At 36.4% G+C, this 20,822-nt stretch overlaps 3 protein-coding genes across 6 annotated transcripts in view; 2 read left to right on the top strand and 1 right to left on the bottom strand.

Annotated features, from left to right (window-relative positions):
* Positions 1-3,034, top strand: part of LOC104707473 — a 9,886-nt gene extending 6,852 nt beyond the window's left edge. The window contains exons 2-9 of one of the 4 annotated variants that reach the window (XM_010423831.2): positions 124-278; positions 396-483; positions 771-1,476; positions 1,591-1,644; positions 1,857-1,951; positions 2,277-2,399; positions 2,479-2,568; positions 2,654-3,034. In XM_010423831.2, the coding sequence (XP_010422133.1) occupies positions 124-278; positions 396-483; positions 771-1,476; positions 1,591-1,644; positions 1,857-1,951; positions 2,277-2,399; positions 2,479-2,568; positions 2,654-2,764 (1,422 nt within the window). In that variant the 3' untranslated portion in view covers positions 2,765-3,034. Of the gene's footprint in view, positions 1-123; positions 279-395; positions 484-770; positions 1,477-1,590; positions 1,645-1,853; positions 1,952-2,276; positions 2,400-2,478; positions 2,569-2,653 lie in introns of all 4 variants that reach the window. The other 3 variants (XM_019228536.1, XM_010423829.2, XM_010423830.2) reach the window with 3 other exon arrangements.
* On the bottom strand, positions 3,056-9,630 carry LOC104707474. The gene is made up of 16 exons (XM_010423832.2): positions 9,271-9,630; positions 8,300-8,722; positions 7,985-8,210; positions 7,632-7,880; positions 7,426-7,541; positions 7,192-7,290; positions 6,987-7,074; positions 6,640-6,869; positions 6,374-6,558; positions 6,057-6,256; positions 5,458-5,790; positions 5,274-5,375; positions 4,764-5,061; positions 4,465-4,613; positions 4,094-4,378; positions 3,056-3,413 (listed from the first exon to the last, which is right to left on the bottom strand). The coding sequence occupies exons 2-16, from the start codon at positions 8,590-8,592 to the stop codon at positions 3,225-3,227; spliced, it is 3,042 nt and encodes a 1,013-aa protein (XP_010422134.1). The 5' UTR covers positions 8,593-8,722; positions 9,271-9,630; the 3' UTR covers positions 3,056-3,224.
* On the top strand, positions 13,336-18,499 carry LOC104707475 (SPX domain-containing membrane protein At4g11810-like). The gene is made up of 12 exons (XM_019229193.1): positions 13,336-13,488; positions 14,008-14,053; positions 14,339-14,394; positions 14,491-14,611; positions 14,710-15,021; positions 15,103-15,207; positions 15,280-15,743; positions 15,826-16,127; positions 16,214-16,389; positions 16,474-16,664; positions 17,871-18,004; positions 18,161-18,499. The coding sequence occupies exons 3-12, from the start codon at positions 14,342-14,344 to the stop codon at positions 18,397-18,399; spliced, it is 2,097 nt and encodes a 698-aa protein (XP_019084738.1). The 5' UTR covers positions 13,336-13,488; positions 14,008-14,053; positions 14,339-14,341; the 3' UTR covers positions 18,400-18,499.

The raw sequence follows: 20,822 nt of genomic DNA on the forward strand, positions 1-20,822 counted from the left end.
CCATGATTTAGCTCAAAGGTGTTTGCTTTAGATCTATTACTTAGTTAGTTTTTGAATTTTAGAGCAGTTTGATATCGAATTGAATCAGTGAGCAGTTTAATTATTTTTTTTGAATTTTTGCAGTTTAAGAATGCTAAACCAATTGAAGGAACCTTATTTGGTATCCAGAAGAATGTGGCACCGATGCAGAAGAGTTCATTAACATCAGCATCATTGGATAAGCAGAGAGCTGAGTTAGCTAGGAAGAATGTGAGAGCTCTTAATAACCAATTTGTAAGGTGAACAGTTGTGTTTTAGAAAAGATTATATCTCTGCTTGTTGGGTTATTTAATATAGTTAACTTGGTTTGTTTGTACCTTCAATAAGATATTGCTTATGCTTTAATTTGAAAACAGTTGGGTGCAGTTACAGCTGAAGAATCATCCTGATGAACTTTGGGAAGATGGGATGAATGACTACATTTCGCATGCTTCCAACATTCTGGTAAATACTCTAAATGACATGAATTTAAAATACTCTAATTGGTCTTAATGCTTAGCAGTGTACGTACTTGGTTTATCCTGAATTTAGAGGCCTCCTTTTCTCATTATGAAAAAAACCTAGGATGGTTTTGATCGACTCATCCAGAACGCTAATTTTCTAGTTTGTCTTTGGTTTCGATGTCCATTATATGAAATAGAATAGCTAACTCTTCCAGTCTCTTGCTTTGTTTTGTGCTAGATATTTTGTTCAGTACACTAGCTCATTAGTTTTCTGCTTCATGTCTGCAGGAAAAGTTTAAGGATGTTGTCAACTGGCTGAAAGAAAATAAGGGACAGGGAGAGAATGTATCCCCTGAATCTCGTGGAGCAGAGAAGAAAATAGTGGCTGACGCCAAGAATAGCGATGTTAAATCAGTTTCGAATAATAGCCTATTTGCTTCAAACAGTCAGCCTGGGCTCTTCTCAAACAATCCATCTTCCAATTTTTCAAGTAGTCAGTCTAATTTGTCTTCAAGCCAACCTGGAGCATTCTCCAGCAGTCAATTTGGTTCAACATTTAATAGCCAGACTGGGTCTTTTGGCAGTGGCCAGTTTGGTGTCGCCAAAAGCAGCCAACCAAGCCTATTATCCAGCAGTCAAGAAGGAGCAGTCTCTAATAGCCAGACTGGGTCTTTTAGCAGTGGCCAGTTTGGTTCGGCCAAAAGCAGCCAACCAAGCCTGTTTTCCAGCAGTCAAGCAGGAGCAGTCTCTAATAGCCAGACTGGTCTTTTTAGCAGTGGCCAGTTTGGTTCGGCTAAAAGCAGCCAACCAAGCCTATTTTCCAGCAGTCAAGCAGGAACAGTCTCAAATAGCCAGACTGGGTCTTTTAGTGGCCAGTTTGGTTCGGCTAAAAGCAGCCAACCAAGTCTATTTCCCAGCAGTCAAGCGGGAGCAGTCTCTACTAGCCAACCTCCTTTCTCATCTTCGAATAATCAAAACCCTTTTTCATCTGGAGGTATCTCTACTTGTTCCATTGGCAAAATATTGGACTTGTCGTTGATCAGCTTTTTATATTTAGGAAAATAGTTTCAGAGACCTAACCTCTCCTTTCCTTGTTTGCTGGTATTAGCAGCTCCAGTGCCCATAGCAGTAAAGCGGGATTCTGCAGATGATGCAGATGGTGGTAAGTTGATCAGTATATTGTTATCTTCCAATTTTGTGTTCCTTTTTCTTGAAAAAGTTATGTTAGGACTTACGACTTCAAATCTCTTTGAAACCACAATCTTGATATAGTTTTCTATCCTGAAGTTACAACTTATTTAGAGGAAATTATCTATAACAAATCTTGAGGCATAATGGACCTGTAAACGTTGGATTCTTTTGACTTGGCAGAAGATGAACAACCTCAACCGAGCAGCCCATCTGTCAAAAAGACTAAAGAAGAGGGTGTTACTGTGGTTCATGAAGTCAAATGCAAACTTTATGTGAAGGTATATTTTTGGCTTAAACTTTGATGTTATTTTCCGCTATTCTACAATATCCCTCCCTTTTTCAGTAGCAGCACTCAGTATATTGTTTCATAATAAGTTGCTGTTATTTGTACATATTGAGTGATGTAATATTAATAACCGTAACGAGGATATAACATCATCACGTATGAGACCATAAAGGTTAAATATGAAAATATTCTTTCCTAAATTTTATACCTCTTTAGGTGTCATAGTGCTTGTGAAGTAGTTTATTTTCTCTACTTTAGTTATCTTGATATTCTGTTCTTGCTGACGTTGTAAGCTTTGTATCTATGATATTGTGCAGTCAAGTGACCCAGCAGATAAAGGTTGGAAAGATAGAGGAACTGGCAATCTCTCTATAAAATGCAAAGAAGGCGTTGACAAGGGGACAAAAGAATCAAAACCCACAATCCTTGTCCGAAATGATGTATGATTCAGTAGACAACACTTCACATTCAAATTGGTCTACAGATTTCCAACATTATAAATCCATTTTTTCTTGTCAGGTTGGTAAACTGCTTCTGAATGCACTACTGTATGCTGGAATCAAGACGAGCCCACAGAAGAACGCCCTTGTTGCAATATTTCACTCCTCGGTAAAAAAGCTGCTGAAGCTTCTTCCTTTTTTAGTGTTTTCATGTTGGTTTTGTGGTTTCTCTGATTTTGTCTACCTGCAAACAGGAGGACTCCAGCGAGAATGTAACGCCGAGAACCTTTCTGATACGGACAAAGACTGCAGAAGCTAGAGATAAATTAGCAACGGCCATCCATGAATACGCCCCTTCTTCATAAAATGCCCTTAACAAGGTTGATATCTTCACTGTACCTTTTAAAAGCTTATATGAGTTGTCCTCTCCCTGTATTTTTTCCTTGATTTGTAAAATTAGGAAGGCTCTTTAAGAAGGCTTTGATTAAGGGCAAAAATTGTTGTATGGTTGAGCGAGAGAGAGAGGGATAGCTAAAGCTACTTAGAGAGTATGTTGTGCCAATCTACTTTGTAACTTTAAAACCCAAAAACAATAAAAATCATTTCTTTCTATAAGAAGTTATCTGATTTAACTTTGTGTGTTTGACTAATACAAGTATGAAGAAAACTGGAATTTATAAATTAATCAATAGGCATATATTCTATCATACTTCATTCATCTCAAACAATAAGCAGAGAGGCTACATTACATTACATTCTAATTTTATACAAAGAGAGCAATACAATCAAAAGGATCAGTTAAACCAGTTCTTAACTGATCCATATCTAGCATTCTCCATTTTGTTTTTCTGATCTATGAATCGTGAAACGATCTACTATCTTTACGGTATTAACAGGGTCTTGTTGGGCTGTTGGAGCACACCATTTACTTGGAAACTGTCTCTCATAGCTCATCTTGAAGCTTTGCTTCGGCTCTGAATCCCAATCTTTGTCCAGTTTCCAGTCTTTTGGCACCTAAACTCATACAATATACACATCTTTGGTTAAAGTTCCTTAAACCATACAGTTAACAACTAAGATATCAATAAAGATTGGAAGTCGCATTTGGTTCATTAGTAGCAGCAGTGTCAGGTAGCAACCGTCATAAGTAGAGTTTTTTCTTACCTTATCAACTGCTAGCGTGAAAACTTCGATGTCTCCATCTTCTAGGATGTGGAAACGGGTGAAAGATTTGTAATTGGCAATGCGGAGTGAAGAGAAAGCTTCATCAAAGTGTATGTGGAACCAGTTGATGCAGATATACAAGTAGCTTCCAAATACCATAGACACGACAGGAGTTGAGAAGACCCAAAAGTAAAGGAAGACAGAAGCATAATAGATAACAGCTCCGCTTCTGGAAAGTGATTCCATTCCGTCTTTGCAAATGTTGGTCCGGGTAACCGCCATCACCTGATGTTAAAGCACTCAGTTTTTTTTTTTTTCAAATTGGATTTTTGGTTTATCAANGAATCCCAATCTTTGTCCAGTTTCCAGTCTTTTGGCACCTAAACTCATACAATATACACATCTTTGGTTAAAGTTCCTTAAACCATGCAGTTAACAACTAAGATATCAATAAAGATTGGAAGTCGCATTTGGTTCATTAGTAGCAGCAGTGTCAGGTAGCAACCGTCATAAGTAGAGTTTTTTCTTACCTTATCAACTGCTAGCGTGAAAACTTCGATGTCTCCATCTTCTAGGATGTGGAAACGGGTGAAAGATTTGTAATTCGCAATGCGGAGTGAAGAGAAAGCTTCATCAAAGTGTATGTGGAACCAGTTGATGCAGATATACAAGTAGCTTCCAAATACCATAGACACGACAGGAGTTGAGAAGACCCAAAAGTAAAGGAAGACAGAAGCATAATAGATAACAGCTCCGCTTCTGGAAAGTGATTCCATTCCGTCTTTGCAAATGTTGGTCCGGGTAACCGCCATCACCTGATGTTAAAGCACTCAGTTTTTTTTTTTTTCAAATTGGATTTTTGGTTTATCAAAACAGAGACAAAACCCAGTACATTATTTACCTCAGGAACATCAAATGCTGACATAAGATACTTTATGCAAGCAGGATATAAGCCAAACGTCCATTGTTCAATACGGGCTCGAAGGCCAGTAGGGTCCGGGAAATGCTCACTCTCCACTGATTTATACCACTGATATAATGTGTGATACCCTGTGTAAACAAAAATGTACAAAAATGTAGGAGTCACAAAATCAATCAAGGCTGATCACAGAATATTTCACCCAGTGAGTGAAGATGGTTGTTCAGTATACAATAAAATTATGCACTTTGGTATGAAAACCATGTGGAATGAAAACTGACCAGAATTTGCAAGGAGATTATGTTGAATACAGATTTCTATGCCCAGTTCCAACATCAACATGAGAATCAGAGCTGCCATCAGGTGTGCTGCAACATGAAGAACTCCAATTACAACCCGTTTCTTCCGAGATATTTTTGAGGGGACAAATGCGATTGCAGTTATCAGCAACATCAAGACACCGGTAAAAGACACATAAGATTGTTCCATCACATACGCAAAGGCGTTCCAAACAGTGCCTAAGAAACTCTCAAGGTGACCAGAAAACGAATCACCTCGTAAGACGTGAGCTAGCTTACACTGAAATAAACGAGAAACAAGAAGGAATAAGATTGCAGTTTTCTTGTGAGAAGTGAGCCTATATGATGGTTCTCAAGGAAAAAGCAAATCTACGTATATGCAAAACTCAGGAAACAAAAAGAACTGCTATAGCATACAAAACATCAATCTCAGCTTCCCAATCTATTACTGCATGTTGTGCAATCTTTAGATAAGAAAAGCTTAATACGCACCTGAGGGAACAATGAAAAGACCAAGATAAAGTATATAATACCACCAATAAAATCAAACTGCCAGTTCTTTTTCCGGAATTTCAAAATATTTCCCAAAGCAATCTGCAAACGGCCGAAAACACCATTTAATATCTGAATGCTATGAAAAGTTATAAACAAGGCAAGTTTGTGAGAGGAAACTTACTTTGCTTGAATCCTCAAAAGAGGGGTAGGCAACCTTACTTCCATAAGAAGCCCCATAGAACTTTGAAAAATTGCTGAACACATGGGTGGGATGCAGAAAAGCTCCTCCACAGCCATTAACAAGAAGATGTTGGACATGGGCAGGTCCATCTGACTGATTACATGAATGTCGCATATAGTGATGCAAATCCCCTGCCATTCTAAGTTTGCACCTGTATTTCAAAACGTCGCATATCAGATGTCTCACGTTCTTCCCTGTATCGCCGCTCCAGTACCAATCAAGAAGCCAGTTTGGTTCATGCGTGATGATGATCAGGGCATCATTCTCACCAACCTGAACGAGAAAATATTAATTTTATTAAAGCAACAAAATGAAAGTTGAGTAATACGAAAAGATGAAGCTACTAAACTATAGCCTAATCCACTTGTTAGGAGCATTTCAGAAAAAAAATGGCACCACAAATCTATACCAGAGTAATACAGTATAGAGTAGGTGGTTAGCCAGTTAATGGTAGAACTATGACTAGGTGACAAAAATATTTACATTACATCTACAAATCCTATATAAAGGATGGAAAAGAAAAGTGGTACAAAAACTACCTTGCCCTTCACCAATTCGGAAAAGAATTTGAATTGGTCGACATCAATATCACCATGAAGTGCAAGATCCAAACCAAACACCCACCATCCCTTAGGTAGCTGCAGGGCAAAATAGCTTTTCTTCTGAGGCATTAACCAGCCGCCTAACCAACTCTTATGGCATATATACCTCATGAAAGTATTGAGTCCGTCAAACCAGTCTACGAAATATAAACAAATAACCCTACAGTTAGAGATGAAAGAAGAAACCGAGTATGCATGCAGGTAAGTGAAACAACATATTTGAAAAATAAACGAAGCTGAGACCTGAAACTCACCATGGTTTCCAGGGATTAGAAAACATTGTGGACCTTCATAACTCTTAAGATCCGACACTCCATCGGGCAATTCAGGCTTGTCAACAGCAATAGAGTCATTTTTATACCAACGCGGTGGCTGCAGCGCATACTCAAAAGGACAGAAGAGACGTTTTTCATATGTAAAAGATGACGGATTTGGGTATCTGGAGAAAAACATCCATGGTTAGATTTGACAAAAGCTTGGGAATATGTAAATATATACAAATAATAAGTAAAGCACTTACGCAAGATCTCCTCCAATTAGCAGTACATTGCCCCGTGGAAGAGATAGGAAATCATCAGCCACTGGAACTTTAAGAGAAGGCTGAGCAAGAAGTTTCGCAACACTATATGATGAATTTCCCCCATCACCAGTATCCGCCATGAAATCAAACCAAAAATCATTCTTATCAGCAAGGTGATCATACAAAAGTTCCTTTCTACCAGTTGCATCATCAGATTTGGTCATTGCAGCCTAAAGATTTGGCACAAAGGAAAAAAGCAACAAAAGTTAAATTCAATTATCTCAAATGTCTATCTGCGAAGAGAGGAATGACCTGAGAATATCATATCATAAGTATAAAAGGTCTACCTGCAGCATCCGCATGTCAAAGCGGCCAACAAATACCGTGACTGACACGAGGAGGTCAAACACAGTTTTAAACAAATCAGCCGATGTTCTGAAACATATAATGAGATAGGTCAGCACCTGGTAAAGTGTCCTGCCTTCCTTTTTTACTTGCCACATTAAAAAATAGTAAGCATAAAGGGAAAATTTTAGTTTAGCATTGACGTACCCTGAATACCAAGGAACCATATCTAAGAAATCAGGTCTCAATTGCTGATTCTTCAGCTTCTCATACTTGTCGACTGATAAAGGGTGTGTCAGAGCCCACCTAAACAGTATATTAAAACTCTAAGATTAAACATGCCCTTTGAGTGTAAGACCAACGCTGTTCATATGAATGTACTGTTGATACTCAATTGCACATATTAATTTGACATGTCTTAGTAACATAGACGCTACTTACCCTGTTGATCTCTCCACTACATAATTGGCAATGTAAAGACCAATAAATGTGGCCCACAAGGAGTATATAGGAGAAATTTCGTCAGATGAATCAGGACATGATCCGTTGCATGCAATCTGCAAATAACAAGGTATGAATAGGATTATTAAAGGGTGAACAAATAAAACATATTCACAATTCATTAGAACAGTTTAAAGAAGAGATACCTCCCCGTAAATGAACCATTTGGATAATAGTGGATAATCACTTGCAGATCCAACAGGAGCAAACCATGACGAACACACTTGGTCTTTCAGCTCATTCATACGAATGAATTTTGCAAGCCAGGTATTGTTCCTATGTTCCTTTTTCCAGAACGAAAACCAGCTAGAATACTGTCTTCCATGTGGTTTTTGCCTCAAAATAGCTCGATTACCACAATGACTGTAAAATATACAGCAGGCCATGCTAAGAACCTGCACAAGCCGAAAGACATGAAGACGATCATTTTCATAGGAAAGACAATGTTTAAAGCACATAAGTGCGCTTTAATGTGCAACGCTGGCAATGGTGAGCTTACAGCGCAGTTTTGAAGAATGGTTAAGATCTCTGGGCGTCTTCCAGCCACGCGAGAAACAAGACCAACATACCAAAGGCCAAGAAATATGATGTGAAAGACAACAAGGAAGAGTATGGATGATATGTAAATTGTTAGAAACAAGGACAAATTCATCCTCAAATCCAAACCCATTGACTGAAAATTAGGAAGATGATACAAAGCTGCAACTAAAATCCAGGCAATGTACCTACACCCAAAAAAAAAACCAAAAGAATTATGAAATTTCAAAGAGTGAAAATTGATATTTTTCAGAAGATTGAATTAACAGTTGCTTACCACCGACTGAAGTTTGAATAATTTGGTCTGATGGTCTTCTGGATAAATGGAGAAGAAAAGAAGTAGAAAAATCCGAGCAAACATGCATACATGGACCACCACTTGAGGGAAAACTTTTCAATGAGGGTGTGCATGTTATCCGAAGAAATAAAGAATAGGCAACCAAAAAATACAGCGATGATAGCATGACGTGAATGCTCATGCGGATAAGGGTAAGTATGTGTTAGAATCGTTCTGACCCTCTCCATTGGGAGGGAATTATATAAACGAGCAGAATGCCTGTCAGAGACCATCGCACTTAATTCGTAGAAGCTCCGTCCTTAAATTTCTTGATGACAGCTTAAAATCTTCACACGGCTAGGAATGGTTAATGAATACAACTCTGAGCTTCCAGTTTCTAGTTCAGCAGACAAAACCTTGTGCCTAAGGAGACAAGAAAAAAGAGAGTCAGCACAGTGTGATCAAGTGCTGTAACCGTATCCATGAACTATTTTTTTGATGCATCAAATTACAAATACCTCATCACTGATACTAGAACTAGCCATTGTACAACACCCATCAAACTAAAAAGCCAAAACAAACATAAAGCAATACAAATTTCATAACCAAAAAGAAAAAACACAAGTCTCCTCATCATTCTTGTATATGTCAACGACCCTGAAGTATATACCAACTCATATGATCAAAAGAAAATGGTTATAAAAATAAAAATAAAAAAACACTTGAACGTAACCCAAATAAGCAACATACTTATCTCTGACTCTTTTATGTTGCAGACTCCCAAAAACGGGAAAAGAAACAGAAAAAAAAAAAAAATCATAAATCATCATTAGATAGATGAATCTTGAAATTTAAAATTTTACAAAAAGAAACATTTAAAAGCAGTAACATGCAAACACATCCAATTTCAAAGAAAAAAAACCTAAAAGACTAGTTTTTTTATTTTATTAACTAATCGATAAAAATCATACCTTTAGCAGCGGAGGTAAATCTCGGTCTTAAGAAAACCTCGTATGCGAGCTTAATCAAAGAAAAAAAAATCGAAATCTCCGATTTGAATAAGGTCAAAATCAATGTGGTGGTGCTGCTGCTTTAGCTTCTTCTCTTCTTTTTTTTTTTTTGATTTAGCCCCAAATTTGAGAAGAACCCTAATTTGAGAAACACAGAATGAATCCAATCAATTGATCTATATATTAGATGATGAATGATGAGTCAAGAAGAAAGGCGTAGAAACGAATCACGTGGCTCGTGTTTTTATAGTGCAATTTGTTGAAAAATCTCTGCTTTTTTTTTTTTTTTTTTTTTTCAGAGAGAGAGAGAGAGAAGAGGAAATAATGAAAGAGGCGGTTACCAAATTGATCGCCATTTTCGTCTGAAGCTCTTTTTAAAAAAAAAAAAAAACCAAAAAAGTGATATAAAATAAATTAATTAATAAATAATTAAACAAATATTAATAATTGAAGTAAGTAAGGGAGGGAATCAACGAATAATTCCATTTTTGCTACCTTCAAAATGTCCGAATCTTTTTTTTTCTTTTTTTCATTACAGGATAATATGATTTGCGTGTGCAATTTTGTACAACTTGTTATCGAAGCAATGTAATAATCTATATATTATTATAGTTTCTTATTGTATTGTATTTCTTATATATTTTTAATTGATACGTGTCATAATATGATTGGTTTGCTGACTTGGTGATTTTATTTATTATTGTATTTTTATAAAAACAAAATAAAAGGTTCTACTATGTTGGTTATATTTGGTTTTCAATGTACTATGCTGTTGTTGGTAATAATAATAATAATAAATGACTTGATACTCTGTTCTTACTAAGATATGTGTTCCATCTCTTGTGGAAAGAGTCGGAATAATAGACGTCATGGTGAACCCTCGACTCCATCAAATCTGCTCATCAAACAACTTGATAGACAAGTTAGGAATCGTTTGCTCTCCACACAGGCCAGCGGTCGTACGATGGTCTGGCTAGCATCAAGATGAAGGAGATCATCCCCAAAGCACTACTGTTTTTAACTTAAATCAATTTTTTCAGCTCATAAAATTTATCTTCACATGCTGCATTTTTATGTAAAAAAAAAAAAAATTCGAATAAATTTTACATTTTATTCAAAGAAAAATGACTTGTATGCTGACGAAAACAACAAGAGACACACAAAACTGAGATCATTCTTTGCGAATTGTGAGAGAAAGATAGATCAAAGCATGTGTCAAAACTTATACCACAAAGAGGTGTAAGAAAGTAACACGTTAAGGTGAGTATGTTATGAGTCAAGGAGATAGATGGAAGCGTTAGGTATGTAAGTTGCAAAAAAATTGATGCACTCAATCAAAACACATGCAATGTCTTTGGGCTGTGCACATTAACTTAGCTGCTCATTAATTAACCCCATCCAACTAACAACATAGTAGTAGTATTACAGTATTTTCTTCTCTTCTAACTTTCGGTTTTTGATTTCTTTTTAAGTCAACATCTTTTTCTGATATTTGACTATTTCTCATTTTCTATACCATTTGAAATTTTGAGTCAAATGTTAATGTTGTATATCATATAATACTGTTTTTAAAAAATCAAGTAATGAATCCATCAACATATTTGGATTAAAATTAAGGCCTGGAGCAGAAATCCTAATTTTTGTGATAATTGTGATTTTATTGTCAAGCATATTATGAATTTTATTCTTGGTTATAGCTGTAACTTCAATTTTTAAGGGAACTTTATACATGATTAGACTTAGAAAAGAAAACAAAAGTCTTACGAGTTTTAAAAGTCATATACGAAGCTATCTTCTATGTTCTAACTTTCTAACCCCACGTGGGTGCATTGTCCAAACGAAGAACGTAATGACTTGGCTTACTTTTGATATCGTTTTCATCACATGATGATGGATCACTCACTAGTTAGTGTTTTTGTTACCACCGATATTCGAATCGCGGAAACGTCAGATTAATAATATGTTGATATTGTTAGATCCTATAACTAGCTAGTCCTATAACTTAGACGAATGCTTATTATCGGTGATTATAACATACTAGTATTTGTCCCGTGCATAGACACGGAATTATTATTTGTGATCAAATAACATATATGAATACTTATTAATTTGGAAGAAAATATTATTTCAATTATGAGATGGGTCTCAAAACTACACAGTCCAAAATGTAACCTAATAGAGTTTTGGGCACGTATTTGGTTTTGGGCAAAATTATCCAGTCCAAAAATAATACACCTTCGTTTCATGTTCACAATACATGCTCAATACTTTGTATATGCGAAAACTTAGCAAATATATAAACATTAAGCATTTAAAAGTAGGAAATTCAATTTGATCGTGGAAATTTAAACATGACAGAGTTGTATTAACATTAGAAAAGCAAAAAAAAAAAAAAGAAATATGATAAAAGAATAACCATAAACACACTTGCTGTTGATCTTTACTTAGCCCACTGGCACTCCCCTTAACCGAAAACATCGTAAAAATATCGTAAAAATGATAGTTAGATAAATGTGGAAAAATAACAATCATCAAATTAGTAACATCAAATTAATAACAATGAATTTTGTTATAATATTTACATGAATAAAAAAATCGTAAAGGTGAAGATAGTACCAGTATATGAGCTATGTTATCTAATTTTGTTTTTGGTATCTCAATTCCCCTCATCAACAATTAGGATCTTCCAACTGAGNGGTGAGAGCTGGACCGATTATGGTAGCAAAACCCAGGAATAGAATCTCAGCAGGGTGAGCATATTCTGATGTCAAACCAAATGGTGTGGCATATCTGGGATATCATTAAATGGTTGCTTTTTAGAAATTCATCTAAGCTAATATTGCCAAGCATTGACATTAAAAACAGATGGTGAACAGTGGAAACTTACTCATGATGCACACTGTGCACATTCTTGTACAGCCATTTTGAATGCAAGATCCGATGACCCCAATAAAAGACAAAATCCTCAATGATGAAGTAGAAGAATATCTGGGCAGACACTTCTTTCCTGCAGGACCATCACCAAAGAGGGTCTTATATACCTGATCAAACATAAGCTCAGGTTCTTTCATGATGCTCAAGACTGACAGCTTTTGATTATGTCTTTTTTTTTTTTTTTTTTTTTTTTTTTTTTGCCAAGCGTTTTTTTCAGTTGTGTGATAAATGTTTTTTTGTTTTAATTTAAAAAACTTCTGATGTGGCAAGATTTAAAGTGATTTGTGATTTATAGTATAAAGGATATAATTAATCAAATCGGTTATCTATACTTTCTTATATTGTAATTAAATAAATAAAAAGCCTATACGTAACCAAACTGATCAAGTGATGAGCATGTTACTTTGCCACGTTTCTTGTTTTCTTTTATAATTAGAGACTGTTCTTTCGGCATTGGGGTTAGTGGTTGTGTGTGCTCATCACTAGTTGGAAGTTTTGGACGGTGCTCTACTAATAGTAATTACAGTTATTATTTAGCAGATACGACTTCCAAGAGAAAAACTATGTCCAGCATTTTTCCTCATTCGTGTGATCGAAAAATCGATCTGCCATAGAATTTTTTTTCTTATAATGTAAATTTTATTTAACCAAAAAAAATATTTGCACAATGAATGCAGTTTTATGCTATAGAGGCAAAAAAAAAAAAAATCAATACTATAAGAAAACCCAAGGCCGATCCAAAAGTTAAGAATTTCTAGTACCAAATCAAACTCGTAGACCATCTTTGACTCTGAGACTTGCAAGCCTGTTCCAAAGAATATGATCAATGACAAAAGTTACTAGATCAGGATAGTTTATTACTCAAAACGAACATATGTATCCTTGCTCTTTTTTGTTTTTTTTGGTCAAGGATACATATTTGTTTTCAGAGATTTGATTTTTATTACTGAGGATAAGAGAGGACTGTATTTAACCAAAAAGGGTAAAAACTGCACCGGGTCTTGTGAAAATCCTGGCGATATAGAAAGACACATCAATGGAAAAGGAACATGCTATATATGTTCCAAAATATACTGCTATATATCCCAAAGAGCTTGTCACAGCCACTAATACTATTCTATTTTCTCCTCTTCTTTCATCTCAATTTTTTGTTTTCTTGGTGCAAATCGGATTGAAAGAAAGAAGAAAAAAGAACCCCCCGAAATTTCAGCCTCATTCATAATTAAACAACAAATAAAATCTGAGGTTCTCTCTCTCTCTCTCTCTCTCTCGGCTTTTCATATTCAACTTTTGAGGAGTTTTGCACTAATCCTTTTGAAGATTACACAATCTCTGGAAATCGGATTTCTTAACAACTTGTTTAAATCACCCTACTCCCTAGATATAATAAAGCTGGTAAACATAAATGCTCTTTGTTGCAATTTGCATTTTAATTTCAGTATTTTCACACATTTGGTTGGTTGCCGGAGAGCACGAAGGAATATTAATAGGTCATTAGGTTAGGTGTTTGTATTTATATTTTATATATATGGCTTCTTCTATTTGCTTTGTTATTAATTATTGCTTGTTGGTTTGTATCCCTCGAATCTGTTTTGAAGAAAATGGAAGATTCCAAGTTGGGATTCTTATAAAAACATGTTTGTAAAGTGATGCAATCACTTATCACGTGTATTATATATGATGTTTACTTTAAAAGTTTGATCTTTGAGCTGTATAATTCAATGGAAAACTATAACTCTCATTAATTTCTCTCTGTTTTCTCAGAATCTAAATTGACCACAAATACGGAGAAGAACGAGAACGTCTAAAGGTACCATACTTTTAGATTTTATACATTTAGATTCTAAGTTGACTCTTTTAGTAGGAAAAAAAAAGCAACATGGTTGACTCACTCGTCAATCAAATTAATAACTTTTTTGACTAAAGAAATTTAAGGTCTACAAAATTCATTGATACATTTGTAAACAAAGAAACCTTGTAGTAGTACATAGACTTGTATATCAAGTTTAGTCTAATGTAACTAATCTTTCTTTTTTCTTTTTTTTTGGGGATAATTTTGGTTGCTCGTTGTCTCTGATTCTTGTGTTTGTTGTAGAAAATGGTCGCCTTTGGAAAAAAGCTCAAGGAACGTAGCATAGAAGAATGGCAAGAGTATGTTTCTACAATATTCAAGATTTTATTTATTTTTGCAAATTTATAGCAATGTGAATCATGTATACTTGTTTTTTTTTTTCGATTACTCTTTAGATATTACATCAATTACAAATTGATGAAGAAGAAAGTGAAGCAATATGGTCAACAAATCCAAGTAGGAAGTCTAGATCGCCGCCAATGTCTAAAAGATTTCTCAAGAATGTTGGATCATCAGGTTTTTCTTTGTTTTCCTTCACCAAAATTTCGCGGTTTTATATAACTAAGTAATGCATCAAACTTTACAACACACAATCCATTCACGCTTGCATGCAGATCGAGAAGATCGCTCTTTTCATGTTGAAGCAACAAGGTTTGCTTTCAAGTAGGTTACAGAAACTAAGGGAATGGCATGATGCACTTCAAGATGAGCCTGACATATCTCAGATATCTAAGTTAAGAGAGGCTTATAGATCCGTGGGACAAGATCTTCTCAAGCTTTTGTTATTCATCGATATGAATGCTATTGGTATCCGCAAGATACTTAAGAAGTTCGATAAAAGATTTGGTTATAGATTCACAAACTATTATGTCAAGACTCGCGCTGATCATCCTTACTCTCAACTTCAGCAAGTGTTTAAACATGTGGTAAAGTCTTAGAACCTCACTTAGATTAATGAGCCAGTGCTATAATAAGCTTAATGGTTCGGTTTTATCGAATTCTATTAGGGTCTTGGAGCTGTTGTTGGAGCCATTTCGCGCAACCTTCATGAGCTACAATACAATGAAGGAAGCTACTTATCCATTTATGACCATCCTGTTGTTCTTCCTCAGGTTTTGTTTCTTGTGACATATGTACATCACTAAGTTTTGCCTTTGCGGAATCTAAAAGTGGTTTAGTTTCAGGATCCTGTGGTAGATTCAATTAAGAATGCGGTGGACAGGCTAACAAATTCAACAAACTTCCTTAATTTCATGGCTCAACATGCTCTAATCATGCAAGACGAAGACCTACTGATTCCCCAAGACGAGCAAGCGGATCAAGAAGAAGGGAGATACCACTTCATGTCTCTCATGCTAAACTTGGGGAACACGTTTCTTTATATGGTCAATACATATATCATTGTTCCTACAGCAGATGATTACTCCATGAGCCTTGGAGCAGCAGCAACAGTTTGTGGTGTTGTGATTGGTGCGATGGCAGTTGCTCAGCTCTTCTCTTCGGTTTACTTCAGCGCCTGGTCCAATAAATCTTACTTCAAACCGCTTATTTTTAGTAGTATAGTTCTTTTCTTTGGGAACCTCTTATATGCTTTAGCTTATGACTTCAATTCATTAGCACTTCTCTTGATTGGCCGACTTTTCTGTGGGTAAGTCTCGTTTTAGACTTTGTGTTATACATTTTGTTTTCATGAGACATAGGCTTGACTATCATATTTTATACGTTTGTAGATTTGGTTCCGCGAGAGCTGTGAACAGGAGATATATAAGCGACTGTGTGCCTTTGAAAATCCGAATGCAGGCTTCAGCAGGTTTTGTTAGTGCAAGTGCTCTAGGAATGGCTTGTGGTCCTGCTCTTGCTGGTTTGTTGCAAACTGATTTCAAGATCAAAAGTCTTACGTTTAACCAGGATACATTACCTGGTTGGGTTATGGCTGTTGCTTGGCTATTGTACTTAGTCTGGTTAGCTATTTCGTTTCGGGAACCCGCACGTGAGCCTGAAGAGATTCATACTTCACAAGAGTCTAATTCCGGTATGGAATTGAAGTGAACCATGTCTGCTTTTTTTCTTTTTCTTTCTATACTCTTAACTGATTAGAGTAAATATTTTGTGGTGAAGCTGATCAAGATGGAAATATGGAGAAAGGTCTTAAAAAGCCGCTGTTGCTTGCATCTGAAGAAACAGAACATGATGAAGAAGACGATGGAGACGGAAGCGAAGAATCTTCTGAGGATTCGCGTAAACCTGCTAACTCCATTGTAGCTGCTTACAAACTACTCACTCCTTCAGTAAAGGTAACAAAAACTTAAAAATTTATTTTCTTACAAAAAGTCAATTTACAAAAGAGGTGAAAGATGAAAACTTTTTATTGCTTTTAGGTTCAATTGTTGATATACTTCATGCTTAAGTATGCGATGGAGATACTACTATCAGAATCAAGTGTTGTTACAACATACTACTTCGGTTGGTCCATGAGTTCTGTTTCCATCTTCTTGTTCTGTCTCGGTTTAACGGTTCTACCGGTTAACCTCATTGTTGGAAGCTATATCAGCAACATGTTCGAAGATCGGTAAAGATCCNGTTTGTGGTGTTGTGATTGGTGCGATGGCAGTTGCTCAGCTCTTCTCTTCGGTTTACTTCAGCGCCTGGTCCAATAAATCTTACTTCAAACCGCTTATTTTTAGTAGTATAGTTCTTTTCTTTGGGAACCTCTTATATGCTTTAGCTTATGACTTCAATTCATTAGCACTTCTCTTGATTGGCCGACTTTTCTGTGGGTAAGTCTCGTTTTAGACTTTGTGTTATACATTTTGTTTTCATGAGACATAGGCTTGACTATCATATTTTATACGTTTGTAGATTTGGTTCCGCGAGAGCTGTGAACAGGAGATATATAAGCGACTGTGTGCCTTTGAAAATCCGAATGCAGGCTTCAGCAGGTTTTGTTAGTGCAAGTGCTCTAGGAATGGCTTGTGGTCCTGCTCTTGCTGGTTTGTTGCAAACTGATTTCAAGATCAAAAGTCTTACGTTTAACCAGGATACATTACCTGGTTGGGTTATGGCTGTTGCTTGGCTATTGTACTTAGTCTGGTTAGCTATTTCGTTTCGGGAACCCGCACGTGAGCCTGAAGAGATTCATACTTCACAAGAGTCTAATTCCGGTATGGAATTGAAGTGAACCATGTCTGCTTTTTTTCTTTTTCTTTCTATACTCTTAACTGATTAGAGTAAATATTTTGTGGTGAAGCTGATCAAGATGGAAATATGGAGAAAGGTCTTAAAAAGCCGCTGTTGCTTGCATCTGAAGAAACAGAACATGATGAAGAAGACGATGGAGACGGAAGCGAAGAATCTTCTGAGGATTCGCGTAAACCTGCTAACTCCATTGTAGCTGCTTACAAACTACTCACTCCTTCAGTAAAGGTAACAAAAACTTAAAAATTTATTTTCTTACAAAAAGTCAATTTACAAAAGAGGTGAAAGATGAAAACTTTTTATTGCTTTTAGGTTCAATTGTTGATATACTTCATGCTTAAGTATGCGATGGAGATACTACTATCAGAATCAAGTGTTGTTACAACATACTACTTCGGTTGGTCCATGAGTTCTGTTTCCATCTTCTTGTTCTGTCTCGGTTTAACGGTTCTACCGGTTAACCTCATTGTTGGAAGCTATATCAGCAACATGTTCGAAGATCGGTAAAGATCCATGCATATTTTATTTTCTTGATTATTTTCCTTGTATGTTACCTGAAAATGTGAATTTATTATTACAGGCAAATTCTGTTGGCGTCAGAGATTATGGTCTGTGTTGGAATACTTCTGAGCTTCCATGTAGTAATCCCTTACACTGTGCCACAATACGTTATCTCAGGATTCATCATGTTTGTTTCTGCTGAAGTTCTTGAAGGTAAAAAGATTGATACATGTACCCCTAAAACATGACTTTAGCTGCGTTTTAACCCGAAATCGTTTTTTAAGATCATAACATTTATGAACTTGTTGCGTTCTTGAAGGTAAAAGATCCATCTATCCCATTTGAAAACATGTTTTTTGGCTTTTACAGGTGTGAACTTATCGTTACTATCGAGAGTGATGTCATCGAGGCTGTCACGTGGGACTTACAACGGTGGATTATTGTCGACGGAAGCTGGCACGATCGCACGTGTGATAGCTGATGCGACGATCACTTTGGCTGGTTTCTTGGGACAGAGTATGCTTTTGAATGTTACTCTGCTTCCTTCTTTGATCATCTGTGTTGGGTCTATCGTAGCTACTTGTTTTACTTATAACTCCTTGTATTAGTGCTTCTTTCAAAGTTTTACCCCATACAAAACAAACCCTTTGAAATTAAGCTAACTAGTCCTAGGTTCTCGATTGTTTCTCTTTTCTTTTGGCTTTTACTTTGGTCTCTTTAATGTTATTGGTTTAACAACTTGCACATGTTTATTGCTATAAGTTTATAGAAAACAACTTGTAAAACTTCAACAACTCTAAGTTGGGGTTACATAAGTGTCAAGTCGTACACAACACAAAAAATACATGGCATTAAATTTCACTTTGAGAAGCTAAACTAAAAAGTCTGATAAGAAGGGACCATATATTTATATTATTGATCCATATGAAGCAGAGAGCATATATCAATTCAAAAATGTTAGCTAGGAAACTCAAGTCTCTCTTCCTATCATCGTCTGTCAGGGATTTATCACATCATTCAGCACATTGAAAAATATACTATTATAATATTTCAATCATTACCTAAATTTTCTTCAACAACCCTGATTCTGAAGTTACTTTTTTTTTCTGTCATCTGATAGAATAATGTAGAAACTAGGTTTCCACAATGAATTTGTTTATGGGGGAAAACAAATTCAGTAAAGTAATCTCTCTAGAAAACCGATCTAAGCTTTGAAATTAGAAGAAAGGGGATTGATCTCGAATAATTAGGGTTTAGATTGCTAAGAACAAGAAGAGAACTGAATAATTGTATTCAATAATCGATGACTTACAATGGAGAAATCTCTCCCCATTTATACATATTCATAGATCGCATAATATATTAACTTTCCTTATGAGACGAACTGAAATAAGGAAAGTTGCTTTATCTCTTGAGTCGGCCACCGAGCGAAGTGGAAGTCGGTTCTTCTCCTTCGAGGCTGGGCTTCCTCCGTCTGAATTGGGCTTAAATGACCTAATTGAGTTCTTAACCGAATTTCCGGTTAAATAACCAAATTGTCTTTTTGGTTTAGTTCGGTATGTCGGGGGTGCTAAATCCCGCACCAACAAATAATGTTGAGGAATAATGTTGTTGGTGTTTATTGTTGTTCTTAGTTTTTTCTCAAGATTTTTTTTTGGTTTCTATCAGATGACAAAAAAGAAAAAAAAAACAACCCTGAAGTTACTTTTTTTTTTTGTCGTCTGATAAAACCAGATAAAAGTTTGAACAAATAAGAAATCAAACAGAAACGAAAGTTAAAAATCAACTAACACGTCTCAAGCCTCACTTGATCTTGAAGCTAAGAAGGCCCTCCAAGTGATAGATAAGACTGATATCGCCCATCTCTTGTAACACTCTTTGCGATCGCCAAAGCAACTGAGTTTGCAGCCATTGCTACTGTGTACGCTCTCCATGACGAAAATTTTGAAAGAAGCTCATGAATGCTACACAACAATAAACTAAATCGGGGCCATAATGTAGGGTTGTTAATTGCCTCAACTACCAACGCATTATCCAAATCCACTTCCACTTTATGGACCTGGAGAATGACTAGAGCTTCAAGAGACCATAGTATGCATTGCAGAACCGCTATAAATCGAGATTCAGAGGCTGGAAGCGCGGCTCGCGCATGGTAGAGGACTTGTCCATGCTCATCTCGCGCAATCCAAGCTCCACCCGATACTCTAGAATTACTACACCAAGAGGATCCAATGTTACATTTAACAAAACCCGTAATGGGTTTACACCATTTTACCTCGATGGATCCCTGTTTGTTACTGCAGAGACGATCTGCACTCGCAGACATAGTCTGGATAGCATGCCACTGATAAGAATCCTCTTGTGCCTTACTAACCAACTCTCGTATATCCCCTTGTTTTCCTTAAAAGAGTAAGGCATTGCGGTGTTTCCTAATCCCCCATAACAACCACGGAATAACAGAGCTTACCAAGATAGGAATCTTATCATCTTGTATTATGCACAACAACTGTTCCCAATTCTTCTCCACTTCCTCATCAGAAAAACCACGATTTGGTACAGGAATGTTTGCCAAGGCAAAGGCTTGTCGCGCCACTGGACAGGCGAACAAAGTATGACAAATTGTTTCCGACTGAGCCCCACATCTCAAGCAACTCGTATCTCCACTACAACCTCTTGATGCTAAACGCTCAGAGACCGCTAAGGCACCAGATAACATTCTCCACAAAAAAGTTTTAATTTTCGGAACAGTCTTCACTTTCCATACCTTAGCCTTAAGCTCGTTTTGTTTATCCTTGCCAACGTTGCGTGGTTCATATCTTGATGGCAAAGTCTGTAAAAGCCAATACTTACTCTTGACTGAATAAGATCCAGTTTTAGTATAAGGCCAGATATACCGATCACGATGACCCTCTTTCACAGCCATAGACAATATCAGTTTCGCATCATCGGATGGAAACAAGGTTTGCACTTTCCCTCTATCCCACTGTGGCCGTCCTGGTTCCCGAAGATCTGACACTCGCAAGTTAACCGT

This window comes from Camelina sativa, chromosome 8 (genome assembly GCF_000633955.1).
Source record: "Camelina sativa cultivar DH55 chromosome 8, Cs, whole genome shotgun sequence".
Taxonomy (NCBI): domain Eukaryota; kingdom Viridiplantae; phylum Streptophyta; class Magnoliopsida; order Brassicales; family Brassicaceae; genus Camelina; species Camelina sativa.